This window comes from Stigmatopora nigra, chromosome 1 (assembly GCF_051989575.1).
Source record: "Stigmatopora nigra isolate UIUO_SnigA chromosome 1, RoL_Snig_1.1, whole genome shotgun sequence".
Taxonomy (NCBI): Eukaryota; Metazoa; Chordata; class Actinopteri; order Syngnathiformes; family Syngnathidae; genus Stigmatopora; species Stigmatopora nigra.
The window spans coordinates 2,709,237-2,727,513 of NC_135508.1; the positions used below are offsets into that span (position 1 = coordinate 2,709,237).

Below are 18,277 nucleotides of genomic sequence, written 5' to 3' on the forward strand. Positions count from 1 at the left end.
AATTGTAAAATTAAATGATTTTAAGGCCATTTTAAGGGTACATCTAATATTTAGAGGTGGCTAATATACAAGTAATTGTAAAATTCATCGGTTTTGAGACAATTTCAAGGGTAATCTAATATGTAGAGGTGGCTTATATGCGAGAAATTGTAAAATTAAACAGTTTACAGGCCATTTTAAAAGTGCGGCTTATACATTTATATGCGAGAAAATACGTTTTTTCGGTATCCTAATTGTCATTACTTTTGTAAATACCCTAATCCTTCAACATCAATACCTTGAATGTGTCTTTGATGTGCGTGGCACATTGTTTGTGTTTTATTTTGGCGGGGGGTGATGTACCCAAGCTTCCCCACACATACCTCCTTTGTTGCTGCGTATCTATTACACTTCCTTTTGCAGTAGTCGACCTTTGTCACCTTTAGCAATGATAGCTCTCAGCCAGTTGGTCGACCCGATCTAGCACCCTCGGGTCATAGCCCTTGACCCCAGGCTGAGGTCAACACCATGACTGGGTTTAAATTAACCTCCCACATTGTGCCATAAAACCAGCTGCCAATCACAACCGGGAATCATGATTCAAAAGGTTTAGTGTTTTTTTAAAGGGAGAAACTTCTCAACTGTGTGCTAGAAGTACAATTTTTTAAATAAAAACACGGGAAAACTTCACTTTTAGAGTTTTAATACAGTGTTCCCTCGCTTATCGCGGGTTAATGGGGACCGGGACCACCCGCGATAAGTGAATTTCCGTGAAGTAGGGATTCCCCTTCAAAAATGCTTCATTTGAATTTAATTCAAATTTTTTTATTTTTTTTTATAATTTTTTTTTTAAATGTTTTTTTTTTAAATTACCCCCCCCCCCCCCTGTCTACAGTACACCATATAAAATACGGGTAGAGAGAGTGAAATTCATGTTATAACAAAAAAAATGTAAAATATGTTGTTTCAATGTAATACAGTGTTCCCTCACTTATCGCGGTTAATGGGGACCGGGACCACCCACGATAAGTGCATTTCCGCCAAGTAGGGATTCCCCTTCAAAAATGCTTCATATAAATTTAATTCAATTTTTTATTTTTATTTTTATTTTATTTTTTTAACGCCCCCGTATACAGTACTCCAGATAGAATACGGGTAGAGAGAGTGAAATTCATGTTATAACAAAAAAAAAAAAACTGTAAAATATGTTGTTTCAATGTGATACAGTGTTCCCTCACTTATGGGGTCCAGGACCAAGTGCATTTCCGCGAAGTAGAGATTCCCCTTCAAAAATGCTTCATTTAAATTTAATTTTAAAAAAAAAACATTTTTTTTTTTATTTTTATTTTATTTTTTTCAAAAAAAAAAAAAAAAAAAAAATATATATATATATATATATATATATATATATATATATATATATATATATATATATATATATATATATATATATATATATATATATATATATATATATATATATTTATGTATTTTTTTTAAATTAACAAAAACATTCAATATCTCTCTCTCTCTCTCTCTCTCTATATATATATATATATATATATATAGAGAGAGAGAGAGAGAGAGAGAGAGAGAGAGAGAGAGAGAGAGAGGGAGGGAGATATTAAATGTTTTTTGTTATATATATATATATATATATATATATATATATATATATATATATATATATATATATATATATATATATATATATATATATATATATATATATATATATATATATATATATATATATATATATATATATATATATATATTAAATGTTTTTTGTTAATTTAAAAAAAATAAAAAATAAAATAAAAAAATAAATAAATTAAAAAAAAATTGGTTTTATAAATATATATATATATATATATATATATATATATATATATATATATATATATATATATATATAAAAAATGTTTTTTGTTAATTTAAAAAAAAAATACCCCCCTGTATACAGTACACCATATAGAATACAGGTAAAGAGAGTGAAATTCATGTTATAACAAAAGAAACTGTAAAATATGTTGTGTCAATGTAATATTTGTATTTATTTATTTATTTTTCCCCAAAAAAATCTGCGAAGCTCTGAGTCCGCGGTAGCCGAACCGCGAAGTAGCGGGGGAACACTACTACTCCACAACGTTGGAGAAGTAATGAGATGTTGGATGGGGAATCCGAGGTGTCAATATTTACCCAATTTGGGCGTCTCTTTTAGCCAGTTTTCCAACACTCACGTCATTATACGTCGTGAACTACAACCATTATGCTTTGACTTCTCCAAGCGTGACACAAACTTCTTCACTCGACTCCGAAATAACATTCCAGAGAAGAAGAATTTTAATAAAGCTTTACGTTTATTAAAAAAAATGCTAGGTTGCTATTTTGGGTACAAATGGTGTCTTTCACTATCGTTTTATGTTGGTGTAGAAGATGAATAGATGAATACTTCTTTTGCGTGTACTTGAGGTTAGGGTTAGTCTGTTTGTTGACCTATGGGGACAGGAAACCCAAATTGTGGGCGTGGCTTAACTGCAAAGTACGTTGGGACTTTGTTGTTTTTGTGTTGAATAAAGTTTTTGCGGAGTGTGATTTGTACGTTTTATATTTTTTCAAGTGGAAAAGCGGCTTGAGTGGTTAGTATGTTGGCCATACAGCTTTGGGGTTCTGGGTTCAAATCCCGGTCAGTTCACCTGTGTGGAGTATTGCTTGTGGGTTTTTTCTGGGTACTTCGATTGCCTCCCACATTCCAAAGACATGCATGGGAGGCTGATTGGACACTCTAACTTGAACCTAAGTATTCAGGGTGCCCCCTGCCTCCTGGCTCCAGCACCCCCGCGACCCTAGTGAGGATGAAGTGTCCCAGAAAATGAATGAATGAATGAATATTGTTTTTCAATGGATTTTCGTGACAACTGCCAGTTTTACTTTTGTTAACATAGCATAGCATTGATGACCTCACGGTTCTGGGGTTGAGGGTTCGATCCCAGGTGGGTTCTCACTGTGTAAAGTTTGCATGTTCTCCCTGGGCTTGTATGGTTTTTTTCTGGGTACTCCAGTTTCCTCCCACTTTCCAAAAATATGCATGCTAGGCTAGCTGGTTGAATATTATAAATTGCTCTTAGATATGATTAGTTTTTCATCTCCTTGTGCCCTATGATTGGCTGACCACCGATTCAGAATGTCTGTTGTTAGTTGGGATACGCTCCAGCACCCCCTCGACCCTTCTGAGGATAAGTGGATCAGAAAACGAATGACTGAAACCATTTTTTATTCGTGTTAGGTTCAATTATAAGCCCCAACTGTCATTCAATTAAATTGATGCTATTCCAATAACTAATATGCATTAGCGTGTCAAAGTGGCGGCCCGTGGGCCAAATATGGCCCGCCGCATCATTTTGTGTGGCCCGGGAAAGTAAATCATGTATGCTGACTTTTTGTTTTAGGATGAAATTAAAATGGAAAGTATAGATGTATATTAAATTTCCTGATTTTCCCCCTTTTAAATCAATAATTGCCATTTTTTTTATCCATTTTTTCTGTGTTTTTAGTTCAAAAATCATTTTGTAAAATCAAAAATATATTTAAAAAAACATTTACACATCGTAAATTAAAGTTTTTTGAGCGTTTTTATTCCTAAAAGTCTATTTTGCCTTTTCCACCAATACATCACAAAATATTTCATTATTAGGCAGCAACAGTTGTACATGATGTCGTCCTTATTATGCTTTTGTTTCCTCCCGTTTGGCAGAGGGAAAGTTTCTCAGTATACGGGGAGTACTGCAGTAATCACGAGAAGGCTTTGCGGCTTCTGATGGAGCTCAACAAGATACCCCACATCAGGACCTTCCTCCTGGTAAGAATACACAGTTTTCTCAATATGTATTTGTATGTTGGATTCGGAAGAAATGAGTAACAAATATGGCCCACTGCATCATTTTTTTTGCGGCATGAGAAGGTAAAATTAGAGTGCCGACTTCCTAATGAAGATTAGAGATTTGTGGTATTTCTAAGATTCTGTATGAATTGAATGGGTCGATTCCTGGATTGCAAATTCGGAAAGGGTGTTATTACCTGCCGTGGCCGGACGTTTGGTCGCCGGTGTTTTGGTTGCCAGTCAAATGGTGACAGAGAGTAAGCACTGTTGAAAACAGCTTTCAAAATTATGTTCACAAGAGCTTAATATCTAAATATCTACCTTTTATTCATGAGGGACAGAGTTTAATATCTAAGTACTGTTGAAACCAGCTCTCAAAATTATATTCATGACAGTTTAATATCTAAATATCCACTGTTGAACAAACGTCTGTCGACCAAATGTTCGGCGACCAAACGTCCGGCGACCAAACATCCGGCCACCAAATGTCCGGCCGACCAAACATCCGTCCACCAAACGTCCGGGCGACCAAACGTCCGGGCTACCAAACGTCCGGGCTACCAAACATCCGGGCGACCAAACGTCCGGGCTACCAAACGTCCGGGCTACCAAACGTCCGGGCTACCAAACGTCCGGGCGACCAAACGTCCGGGCTACCAAACGTCCGGGCGACCAAACGTCCGGGCTACCAAACGTCCGGGCTACCAAACGTCTGGGCGACCAAACGTCCGGGCTACCAAACGTCCGGGCTACCAAACGTCCGGGCTACCAAACGTCCGGGCTACCAAACGTCCGGGCTACCAAACGTCCGGGCTACCAAACGTCCGGGCGCCCAAACGTCCGAGTACCGCCTTATATGGAGGAAAATACAGTACTCCTATTTAATTCAGTTTCTCTTTAGAGACAGTTTATCTCAAAAGAGCTTTACTTATCGTATTTTCACGACTATAAGGCGCACTTAAAAGTCATAAATTTTCTCCAAAATAGACAGTTCGCCTTATAATCCAGTACGCCTTATATAAGGAAAAAACAGAAAACCAAAAACGAAAAACCACCACTGTCGGATATTAAAAAAACACAAATGCCTGAACTGAAACAATACTGTTAAATATGCGGATGCCATCTTAGTTTACAAAATCTTCCATCTTATAGCTCCTCCCCCACTGCAAGATTTTATACAAAAAAATCCAAAACATCAACAATGGCTGGCTCTAGAGGTGACTGTAAAGTAGTGAGTGCTTCATACCTGGAAGTCAATAGCAATTACCGTATTTTCACGACTACAAGGCGCACTTAAAAGACCTAAATTTTCTCCAAAATAGACAGTGCGCCTTATAATACAGTGCGCCTTATAATACAGTGCTCCTTATAATACAGTGCGCCTTATAATACAGTGCGCCTTATAATACAGTGCGCCTTATAATACAGTGCGCCTTATATACGTTAAATTGCTCCATGCTATTGCCATCATTTTCTGGCTCGTGGATCTCCCCGTGACATATTTAGCCTTAACTTCATTATTTCCCTCCTCCTTCTTTCTTCCCATCAATATGTCAAATCCATTTCCACGTTTTAACACTTGCAAAAGGAGACAGAGACCATAACACTTCTGCTTCTTCCTGCTTGGACAGGATGGAACTGCCATCAAGGGCAATTTTTATGTGATCTTCTCCCTGCCAGCTGTTTCCATGTTTTGACACCCCCAATGTTGGCCTCAGACAATAAGCTCCAAAGCCAGTAGGATTTGTCGGGGAAATTTTGGGTAGACTTTTGAAGGGGTGGGGGAGATCTAGGGGCTGGGGGTCAGCCAGCTGCCAAGTACTGGCAGCCATGATGGGATTGGTTGAAAGGAGCCAAGGTTTGGGAGTTGGGCACTGCCAGATGTTTGACCCAAAGGTCTGGAAACACTGGGATCACAGTAACAATGTTAGTGTTGACTTTTGACTTGGACGAGGTCCTCGAAAATCGTGGATGGTTTTAGTTTTAGGGTTTATATACAGTAGGGAGTAGCATTGAGGGGATTTTTTTTTACTGGGTAGACATGTCGTGTGGTATTTTTTACTTTTTTTTTGATGAATTTCTAATGCAACGGTGGTGGATGAGTTAGGGGTTGGGGTTAGGGTGTGTTTAAATACAAAATGGTTGGGGTTAGGGTGTGTTTAAATACAGAATAGTTAGGGTTGGGGTTAGGCTTAGGGTGTGTTTAAATACAAAATGGTTAGGGTTTGGTGTTTAAATACAAAATAGTTAGGGTTGGGGTTAGGGTTAGGGTTGGGGTTAGGGTTAGGGTTAGGGTTGGGGTTGGGTTTAGGTTTAGGTTTAGGGTTAGGGTTAAGGTTAGAGTGTGTTTAAATAGAAAATGGTTAGGTTTTGGTGTTTAAATACAAAATGGTTAGGGTTAGGGTGTGTTTAAATACAAAATGGTTGGGGTTAGGGTGTGTTTAAATACAGATTAGTTAGGGTTGGGGTTAGGCTTAGGGTGTGTTTAAATACAAAATGGTTAGGGTTTGGTGTTTAAATACAAAATAGTTAGGGTTGGGGTTAGGGTTGGGGTTAGGGTTGGGGTTAGGGTTAGGGTTAGGGTTGGGTTTAGGTTTAGGGTTAGGGTTAAGGTTAGAGTGTGTTTAAATAGAAAATGGTTAGGTTTTGGTGTTTAAATACAAAATAGTTAGGGTTTGGGTTGGGGTTAGGGTTAGGGTTAGGGTTGGGGTTAGGGTTAGGGTTAGGGTTAGGGTTAGGGTTTGGGTTAGGGTTAGGGTGTGTTTAAATACAAAATAGTTAGGGTTGGGGTTAGGGTTAGGGTTGGGGTTAGGGTTAGGGTTAAGGTTAGGGTGTGTTTAAATACAAAATGGTTAGGGTTCGGTGTTTAAATACAAAATGGTTAGGGTTAGAGTGTGTTTAAATACAAAATAGTTAGGGTTGGGGTTAGGGTTAGGGTTGGGGTTGGGGTTAGGGTTAAGGTTAGGGTGTGTTTAAATACAAAATGGTTGGGGTTTGGTGTTTAAATACAAAATGGTTAGGGTTAGGCTGTGTTTAAATACAAAATAGTTAGGGTTAGGGTTGGGGTTAGGGTTAGGGTTGGGGTTGGGGTTAGGGTTAGGGTTAGGGTTAGGGTTTGGGTTAAGGTTAGGGTGTGTTTAAATACAAAATGGTTAGGTTAGGGTGTTTAAATACAAAATGGTTAGGGTTAGGGTGTGTTTAAATACAAAATAGTTAGGGTTGGGGTTAGGGTTGGGGTTAGGGTTGGGGTTAGGGTTGGGGTTAGGGTTGGGGTTAGGGTTGGGGTTAGGGTTGGGGTTAGGGTTAAGGTTAGGGTGTGTTTAAATACAAAATGGTTAGGTTTTGGTGTTTAAATAGAAAATGGTTAGGTTTTGGTGTTTAAATACAAAATGGTTAGGGTTAGGGTGTGTTTAAATACAAAATAGTTAGGGTTAGGGTTGGGGTTAGGGTTAGGGTTAAGGTAAGGGTGTGTTTAAATACAAAATTGTTAGGTTTTGGTGTTTAAATACAAAATGGTTAGGGTTAGGGTGTGTTTAAATACAAAATAGTTAGGGTTAGGGTGTGTTTAAATACAAAATAGTTAGGGTTAGGGTTGGGGTTCGGGTTGGGGTTAGGGTGTGTTTAAATACAAAATAGTTAGGGTTTGTTTATGTTATGTTACGAGCGCGTTACCGTGCAAAAAGTCCAGAGAAATTCGACATACGGGCTCAGTCCCGGAACGCATTTAGGTCATATCTCAAGGTACCACTGTAATGGGAATTATTATTGCCATATGCACTACAGTGTTGAATTTCATTCACTTATTATGGGAATTTTCATGAACATTGAAATCATCGATTCATAAAGAAAAGCCCGCCCACCCCTGTATTTAAGTTAAAAAACTAAATCTTAATGAGTCGGAAAGAGAATTCCCCCCCCCCCAAAAAAGTTAAAAGCAGAAAAAAGAGGTCAGAGTAAAAGAACTGGGGGAGTTGTTGCTTGAGGCTTGGAGATTATAAACAAATCGGGGGGGAAAAGTAAAACGCCGATGTTGGCTGGAGTTGAAAAGTAGAGTGTTTGAGACAGATAGATTGGATGGATTATACAGTCTGTTTTGCAGGATAAATTTCCCAACAAGTTCACACAGGAACCAAAAAGTGAATCCGGAAAAAAAGCATTGTTAAATAATTTTATTATTATTATTATACCACAAAGTTTACGCATATTGACCTACATTTTCTTCTCTCAATAGAAAATATGACTTATTTTTTTTGTAAAAGGATCATTTTATTTCATATACAATTGTATATAGTACTTAATCATTATTATTATTATTATTTTAAATTTCTTGCTGTAACTGATTAGTTAAATGATGTGTTCACTGTTTTTCTCACAGTTTTTGTTCCACATTTTTAGGCCGTTTTAAAGCAAAACTAGGCAAGATTAATGGAAATACCGTATTTCCGCACTATAAGGCGCAACTAAAAGACTTCAATTTTCTCATTTCTATGGGAAACGTTCATTTACAACAAAATCAACATAGGAGCTCAGTCCTGGAAGGCATTAAGCTCTTATCTCAAGGTATCTCCCCGTGTGTGGCTCCAGTTTTTCTTAACTAGTTCTACAATGTCTTGTGTGTCTTATGTCAAGAAATTTCCTGAATATGGAATCAAATAAAGTTCTTATCTACCGTATTTTCACGACTATAAGGCACACTTAAAAGTCTTAAATTTTCTCCAAAATAGACAGTGCGCCTTATAATCTAGTGCGCCTTATATATGGGAAAAAACAGAAAACCAAAAACGAAAAACCACCCCTGTTGGATATTAAAAAACAAACAAATGCCTGAACTGAAACAATGCTGTTAAATATGCAGATTCCATCTTAGTTTAAAAAATCTTCCATCATATAGCTCCTCCCCCACTGCAAGATTTTATACCAAAAAATCCAAAACATCAACAATGGCTGGCTCTAGAGGTGACTGTAAAGTAGTGAGTACTTCATACCTGGAAGTCAATAGCAATTACCGTATTTTCACCACTATAAGGCGCACTTAAGTCTTAAATATTCTCCAAAATAGACAGTGCGCCTTATGATACAGTGCGCCTTATATATGGAAAAAAATGTCATTCATTGAGGGTGCACCTTATAATGCGGTGCGCCTTATAGTCGTGAAAATACGGTAATCTAATCTACTATTATTACAGTATTAGTATAGTTTTTCTACTCAAGGCCTCCCATTTAACTGTAAATTTGAGGAAAAACGGCCTTTCATTACGACAAAAACGGAAACATAGTATACAATTTATTTGAGTTTTCACTTTTATGTCACATTTTCAGCTCTAAACTATAGTGAAAATGCAAAATCAACATCATAGTGGCAGAATTCTGTCTTTTATTAGCATTTATAACATAATAATGACAATAATATCAATGCTAACATAAAAGCATTGGAAAATAGTACATTAAATTCATGGCAACATTGCTTAAAGTGGAAGATTTTGGCAAGAACTTAAGTGGCCCCGGCACAAATTCCTTTCCAAACATAGTAAAACTTTTGTCTCTTATTGGCATACTTTGAATCGAGGGCGTAACTGGCGCTGTATAAACATGTAACAATATGTGTATAAAAAGATATGTGGAAAATGTGGCACTCCCCTGGATTTTCTCCTAAGAAAAATGGCTTAAGTGAGGATTTTAGAACATCTCCTATTGCTGCAAGAGCAATCCAAATAAATGAGTTTGTGCAAAAGTCATTGCAAGAACAGAAAAACAAATAAGTAGGCTAAAAATAAAAATGCATTTAAAGTTATGCGGAGATTGGGGAGGAAATAAGAGCCAATCTTAGATGTTCTTTACATTCTCTTGTGATATTTTTTATGCATTTTCTTATGCTGTGATATGGAAGTTTGTTGCATTCACCTTAAAAAAAACAACAACAATAAACTGTGACCGTTTTTCTAATGAATTTATTTGTTATAGTTGAATTGATTTTTTTTCTCTTTTGTTTTTCAAATGATTTTATTTGTTTTTGGTATACATTAGTATTTTTTTTAAATTAATTATTTTCTCTGGGTTTTTTTTAATTGATTTTTTTTGTCTTTATTTTTTAAATTCATTTTTGGGGTTGTTTTTTTGAATAAATTTGTTTTTTTTTTAATTCTCAGTTGTTCAAATTAATTAAATTTCCCGGGTTGATTTTCTTCTTTGTTTTTCTAATTAATTAGTTTTAGGGTTGTTTTTTTTAAATGATATTTGTTTTATTTTTTCTAATTACCACATTTTCACGACTATAAGGCGCACTTAAAAGTCTTACATTTTCTCCAAAATAGACAGTGCGCCTTATAATACAGTGTGCCTTATGATACAGTGCGCCTTATAATACAGTGCGCCTTATTCATGGAAAAAAAATCATTCATTGACGGTACGCATTATAATGCGGTGCGCCTTATAGTCGGGAAAATACGGTAGTTTCTTTTTCGTGTTGTCTTTTGAATATTTTTTTTCTTCTCCGTGTTTTAAACTAATTTATATTTCTAATGAATATTCTTTGTATGTTCATTTGCATGTATGTTTATGTGCTTTTATCTCTTTTCTCAGCACTGTATGCTACTGGGAGGTAAGAAGAGCACAGATATTCCCTTGGAGGGCTATCTTCTTACCCCCATCCAGAGGATCTGCAAATATCCTCTGCTACTCAAGGTAAAACCAATGGAAACATTTGGCCACATTTATTATCTCTTTTGACGAGTGCATATGCTAACCGGCCAGCTAAAATGTACCTCTGGCACCAGTGTAATCACATTTTTTAGGGTGTATCCCGCCTCTGCCACAAGTCAGCTGAGATTGACTCCAGCACCCCATGTGATCCTAGTGAGGATAAAGGGGTTCACAAAATGAATGGATAAATAAGTAGCAGTCAACATAATGAATAAGTAGCAGTCAACATAATAAATACATAGTTGTCAACATATTCAATAAGTAGTTGTCAACATAAAAGACGAGTAGTTGTCAACATAATAAATAAGTAGTTGTCAACATAAAAAATAAGTAGTTGTCAACATAATAAATAAGTAGTTGTCAACATTATAAATAAGTAGTTGTCGACATTATAAATAAGTAGTTGTCCACATTATAAATAAGTAGTCGTCCACATTATAAATAAGTAGTAGTCCACATGATAAATGAGTAGTCGTCGACATTATGAATAAGTAGTAGTCCACATTATGAATAAGTAGTAGTCCACATTATACATAAGTAGTCGTCCACATTGCAAATAAGTAGCAGTTCACATTATAAATAAGTAGTCGTCAACATGATAAATAAGTAGTAGTCCACATGATAAATAAGTAGTAGTCCACATTATAAATAAGTAGTAGTCCACATTATAAATAAGTAGTAGTCCACATTATAAATAAGTAGTAGTCCACATGAAAAATAAGTAGTAGTCCACATGATAAATAAGTAGTCGTCTACATGATAAATATTTAGTAGTCCACATGAAAAATAAGTAGTAGTCCACATGATAAATAAGTAGTAGTCCACATTATAAATAAGTAGTCCACATTATAAATAAGTAGTAGTCCACATTATAAATAAGTAGTAGTCCACATTATAAATAAGTAGTAGTCCACATTATAAATAAGTAGTAGTCCACATGATAAATAAGTAGTAGTCCACATTATAAATAAGTAGTAGTCCACATTATAAATAAGTAGTAGTCCACATTATAAATAAGTAGTAGTCCACATTATAAATAAGTAGTCCACATTATAAATAAGTAGTAGTCCACATTATAAATAAGTAGTAGTCCACATTATAAATTAGTAGTCCACATTATAAATTAGTAGTCCACATTATAAATAAGTAGTAGTCCACATTATAAATAAGTAGTAGTCCACATTATAAATAAGTAGTAGTCCACATGATAAATAAGTAGTCGTCTACATGATAAATAATTAGTAGTCCACATGAAAAATAAGTAATAGTCCACATTATAAATAAGTAGTAGTCCACATGATAAATAAGTAGTCGTCTACATGATAAATAATTAGTAGTCCACATGAAAAATAAGTAATAGTCCACATTATAAATAAGTAGTAGTCCACATTATAAATTAGTAGTCCACATTATAAATAAGTAGTAGTCCACATTATAAATAAGTAGTAGTCCACATGATAAATAAGTAGTAGTCCACATGATAAATAAGTAGTCGTCTACATGATAAATAATTAGTAGTCCACATGAAAAATAAGTAGTAGTCCACATGATAAATAAGTAGTAGTCCACATTATAAATAAGTAGTCCACATTATAAATAAGTAGTAGTCCACATTATAAATAAGTAGTAGTCCACATTATAAATAAGTAGTAGTCCACATTATAAATTAGTAGTCCACATTATAAATAAGTAGTAGTCCACATTATAAATAAGTAGTAGTCCACATGATGAATAATTAGTAGTCCACATGATAAATAAGTAGTCGTCCACATTATAAATAAGTAGTAGTCCACATTATAAATTAGTAGTCCACATGATAAATAAGTAGTAGTCCACATGATGAATAAGTAGTAGTCCACATGATGAATAAGTAGTAGTCCACATGATGAATAAGTAGTAGTCCACATGATGAATAAGTAGTCGTCCACATGATAAATAAGTAGTAGTCCACATAATAAATTAGTAGTCGTCCACGTTATAAATAAGTGGTACACATTATAAATTAGTAGTCCACATTATAAATAGGTGGTAGTCCGCATGATAAATAAGTAGTAGTCCACATAAGTGATCACATAAATAAGTAGATGCAAAGTGATTCAATTGGTTAGCATTAAGTCTTGATTAGGTCCAGTAAATAGTATGTGTCAATGGAGAAGATTCTAGAATCTAATGCCATTAGACTTAGTAATATATTTCCCCCATGTCCACAAAGTAATATACATAATATACATGTTTGACTGTTGCCGTGCAACTATTTGGACACAATTTTCCATATTTCGGAGCCCTCTCCTACACTTTCCACGCAGTTTTTTAATAAAAGTAAATACAAGGTAGCCTAAGTCTTCTCCTCTGGCATTTCCACACTCAGGAGTTACTGAAAAGAACCCCGAAAAAGCACACAGACTACCCCGCCGTAGAGGAAGCTCTGCAGGCCATGAAGGCCGTCTGCTCCAACATCAACGAGACCAAGCGGCAGATGGAAAAACTGGAAGCCTTGGAACAGCTGCAGTCTCACATTGAAGGATGGGAGGTGAGAACAAGCGCAAAAGGGGGGAAAGCGTGAAAATTGGAATCAGCTTTAGGGGGGAAATATCTAGCACTTGCAGGGGGCTGGAAATAGAAACATACCCTTGCTTCCCGTTCCCTCACTTATACCTATTTTTCACTCATTTGGACTCACTTTTAATACAAAAATAACCAATCAAGACATCCCTAAAACGTAAATGTACCTTGAGAAACTTCACTTTACTCGTTATCAATTGTACCAAGTCAGCTATGGTTCTGAATGTGCCGAGTAGATAAAGTAGCGGGTGACGTAACCCTCATATTTACCATGGCTGAGGAGCTTGTACTCAAATGTAAACGCCCTCGGTCTTCATTGTCTCAATATGGAATATATATCTCCAAATCGCCGTCCCTCTCACTGCGTCTTACTTTGGACGGCCATTTTCAAGTCCAACTTTCACTAACTACTTAGTCCTCAGATAGTAAGACAAAATACATATTTTGGGGTAAAGTACTACATTATATTTCATCTCAAATACTGTAATTACTCGCCGATAGGTTGTATTTTTCCATTAAAAAAATGACTGAATCGAGGGTACGGCTTATATGCGCACAATTTAAACTTCACATGCTCGTAAGGTCGTTTATTTCAAAATAGAGAAAAGATAAACAGATGAAACGTTAAATTAAATGTTTATGTTTGAAATTCAAAGAAAAAAATTAACCGTATCTTGCATAAAATGTAACAAAAACTCATTACTACTTCATTTACTTCTACTCCCTATTAAAACCATGAATATGGAGGTGAAAATTGTGAATCAGGGGACGGCTTATACGAGAGAAATTGTAAAATTCAATGATTTTTAAGGCAATTTTAAGGCAACGGCCTATACGTGGAGGTGGCTTATATTCGAGAAAATACAGTACTTAAGATTCCGGTCAGTGGCGTAAGGTTGTATTTTGAGAATATTTATTAATTCATTTTCTGAACCGCTTATCTTCACAAGGCTCGCATGGGGTGTTATAGCCTTTCCTCGCTGAATTTGGGAGTTAGTGGCTAGTTAATTGGCTAGCTAGGGGTAATTTAGAGTGTCCAATCAGCCTACCATGCATGTTTTTGGCATTTGGTAGTAAACCGGAGTACTCAGAGAAAACCTATGCAAGCCCTGGGAGAGCATGCAAACTCCACACAGGTGGACCGACCTGGATTCGAACTTCGGACCCCTGAACGGCGAGTCGCATTATAAGGCGCACCCTCAATGAATGACATTTTTTCCATATATAAGGCGCACTGTTTTATAAGGCACACTGTATTATAAGGCACACTATCTATTTTCGAGAAAATGTAAGACTTTTAAGTGTGCCTTATAGTGGTGAAAATACGGTAATTGCTATTGACTACGAGGTATGAAGCACTCACTACTTTACAGTCACCTCTAGAGCCAGCCATTGTTGATGTTTTGGATTTTTTGGTATAAAATCTTGCAGTGGGGGAGGAGCTATATGATGAAAGATGTTGTAAACTAAGATGGCATCTACATATTTAACAGTATTGCTTCAGTTCAGGCGTTTGTGTTTTTTTTAATATCCGACAGTGCTGGTCCTTCGTTTTTGGTTTTCAGTTTTTTCCATATATAAGGCGTACTGGATTATAAGACGCACTGTCTATTTTGGAGAAAATTTAAGACTTTTAAGTGTGCCTTATAGTCGTGAAAATACGATAAGTAAAGCTCTTTTGAGATAAACTGTCTCTAAAGAGAAACTGAATTAAATAAGAGTACTGTATTTTCTCGCATATACGGCGGTACTCGGACGTTTGGTCGCCCGGACGTTTGTTCGCCCGGACGTTTGATCGCCCGGACGTTTGGTCGCCCGGACGTTTGGTCGCCCGGACGTTTGGTCGCCCGGACGTTTAGTCGCCCGGACGTTTGGTCACCCGGACGTTTGGTCGCCCGGACGTTTGGTCGCCCGGACGTTTGGTAGCCCGGACATTTGGTAGCCCGGACGTTTGGTCGCCCGGACGTTTGGTGGCATCTACATATTTAACAGTATTGCTTCAGTTCAGGCATTTGTGTTTTTTTAATATCCGACAGTGGTGGTTTTTCCTTTTTGGTTTTCTATTTTTTCCATATATAAGGCGCACTGGATTATAAGGCGCACTGTCTATTTTGGAGAAAATGTAAGACTTTTAAGTGCGCCTTATAGTCGTGAATATACGGTATATTTTTCGTCCTTTCTAACAAGTGAATTGCCATCATGGGCAATTTCCTAAAGGGGCACGGATGAGGCTGGGGAACTAAATGAAGGCCCCAATGCATTTTTCACGCCTCTCTCACCCACCACAACAGAAGCCTTGTTTTAAAGGGGCTCCACAAGGACAATCCAACGACACAGGGTGCCAATGGGGAGATGCCAACGGGCATTCTGCCCAATCACAAGAGACCTAGGATGCTGAGATCTAGTCCTACCAGCAAAAGGGGTCCTTTAAAGGGAAGACAAGCAACAAAAAAAACAAAAAACTAGAAGGATGGACTATGTGAGTGGGCTTCACTGTTGCATCCCACTGTTTGCTTGCCAGAACCAATCCCATACCTGTCAACTTGTATGTTTTACACATATTTTATACATTTTTTTAACATTTCAAAACATGTACGCTGTACACCGACTTTTGTACGGGGAACATTTTTTAAAAATCGCCAATATTCTTGAAAACTGATCTCAACAAGACCGTTTTGGCTAAAATCCAGATAGTCTCGTAGGCTGGTATCCAACGACGCTACTGTCATTGATCGTTAGTTTTGTCACGGTATACCAGCAAAAATTAACCTCAATCGTATGTATTTTTTTTAGCGGTGCGTACGGCAATATCGATAAAAACATGTGCATGCGTAGATATACATAGAGTAAATATCGTGGAAGCAAGCATGGAGGAGCCACCTAGTAAGAAACCAGTTACCGCCAGTAAACATGCGGTTTTTGTACGTTTTTTGGGGGGTTTGTACGGGGAATTGTAATCATTTATAAGGGAAGTTATTGGCAGAGGTTGACAGGTATGGAATCCGCCATCTTCAATTTCCTCTCCGCAAAAATGTCAACATTTGACCACGGTCGTAGTTCACCAGAAACAACGGAAAGGCAAGAAATTGCTCTTTAAATAGGGTCTGTTAACATAAAGGTTTCCTGAATGGTAGTTCTGGTTTCCAGATTGTATACAAAAACTCTTAAATTACAGTTACATCACAGATATTGTGGCTTTTGTGGCGCTGGAGACAAAATGGGGGGTGAAATTACAACTCTGTGCCGCTATGATTACACTGTAAGGGTGTCTGGTTGGTTGGCGGGCCATGTTGGTGCCCATCAGATCTCATGTGGGCCCGATCCGTTCATTTTTGGCCCAAAAAGTTAACTTACTCTGGTTCTCTCTCACATTCTAAAAACATTAGTTCATTTTTTTAATGAACTGGTGCTTTTATGCAATTTTGTGCCTTTTTAGGTTTAGCAAGATTACCCCCCTCCCACTAAATGGGATTTACGTTCCCCATAGGAAAATATAAAGCAAGGTTAACCCCATTCACTGTGATGTTTAGTACAGGGTTGTCCAACATACGGCCCGCGGGCCGGATCCGGCCCGTCTGGTGGTTTGGTACGGCCCGGGAAAGAAAACTGCATTGTATAAAAAAAATATGAAATTTTCTTTAAAATCTGTAGTTATTTTATTATCCGCTAGGGGCGCAGTGTTTTAGTACGTGCAGACAGCATGAATTGACATTTATTTATGTTCTTATGTTATTCTCTTGTTCATGATATATTGTTCATAATGTAAAAGGAAAATTCTGTTGATAAACATTTTGATAATTTACTCATTCTTTGCACTAATTATTAGTATTAGTGACTAATACAACAGGAAAAAAGTGTGCTTATTGTTAGTTCAATGTCATTTTGCAATGAGTTTACTGGTCCGGCCCGCTTGATCTCAAATTAAGCTCTATTCGGCCCGCAGACCAAAGTTTAGTAGCTTCATTACCAGCTGTGGCCAGATGATAACATTTACACTAAGTTAATCTACATTAAGTTGGAATCTCAAATTTTGGGGTTTTGTGTGGCTGATTTCCCGGGCATTCAATTGAAAAGCAACATATAGTTAAAATGAAATTGACTTTTTGCCTTTAAATTTTTTCGTTTAGGGGACAAACTTGACGGACATCTGCACAGAGTTGCTGCTACATGGGAATCTCCTCAAGATATCTGCTGGAAATATTCAAGAGAGGGTCTTTTTCCTATTTGATAATCTTTTGGTCTACTGTAAGAGGAAGTCCAGGTGAGTCATGGTGCTTTAAGAAATCAACACATTTGAAAAAAAACAAAACAAGGTTTTCCTTGAGTTACGAGTAAATTTTTGAGCAAATGTTTACCTTGAGTTACGAGTAAAATTTTGCGCAATTGTTTACCTTGAGTTACGAGTACATTTTTGAGCAAATGTTTACCTTGAGTTCCGAGTACATTTTTGAGCAAATGTTTACCTTGAGTTACGAGTAAATTTTTGCGCAAATGTTTACCTTGAGTTACGAGTCTATTTGTGAGCAAATGTTTACCTTAAGTTACGTTTAAATTTTTGAGCAAATGTTTACCTTGAGTTACGTGTGAATTTTTGAGCAAATGTTTACCTTGAGTTACGAGTAAATTTTTGAGCAAATGTTTACCTTGAGTTACGGGTAAAATTTTGCACAAATGTTTACCTTGAGTTAGGAGTAAAATTTTGCGCAAATGTTTACCTTAAGTTACGAGTAAAATTTTGCGCAAATGTTTACCTTGAGTTACGAAAAAAAATTGGGCGAATGTTTACCTTGAGTTACGAGTAAAATTTTGCGCAAATGCTTACCTTGAGTTACGAGTACATTTTTGAGCAAATGTTTACCTTGAGTTACGAGTAAAATTTTTGAGCAAATGTTTACCTTGAGTTACGAGTAAAATTTTTAGCAGATGTTTACCTTGAGTTACGAGTACATTTTTGAGCAAATGTTTACCTTGAGTCACGAGTAAATTTTTGAGCAAGTGTTTACCTTGAGTTACGAGAAAAAAATGGGCAAATGTTTACCTTGAGTTATGAATAAATTTTTGAGCAGATGTTTACCTTGAGTTACGAGAAAAAAAATTGAGCTCAGTCCCGGAACGCATTAAGCTCTTATCTCGAGGTACCACTGTAGCCAAGTG

General features: G+C 36.6%; 1 protein-coding gene across 2 annotated transcripts in view; it reads left to right on the forward strand.

Moving 5' to 3' along the window:
* Positions 1-18,277, forward strand: part of prex1 (phosphatidylinositol-3,4,5-trisphosphate-dependent Rac exchange factor 1) — a 124,226-nt gene that overhangs the window by 32,370 nt on the left and 73,579 nt on the right. For both annotated transcript variants that reach the window (XM_077712366.1, XM_077712367.1), the window contains exons 4-7: positions 3,737-3,841; positions 10,442-10,543; positions 12,930-13,091; positions 17,251-17,384. In XM_077712366.1, the coding sequence (XP_077568492.1) occupies positions 3,737-3,841; positions 10,442-10,543; positions 12,930-13,091; positions 17,251-17,384 (503 nt within the window). The remainder of the gene's footprint in view (positions 1-3,736; positions 3,842-10,441; positions 10,544-12,929; positions 13,092-17,250; positions 17,385-18,277) is intronic.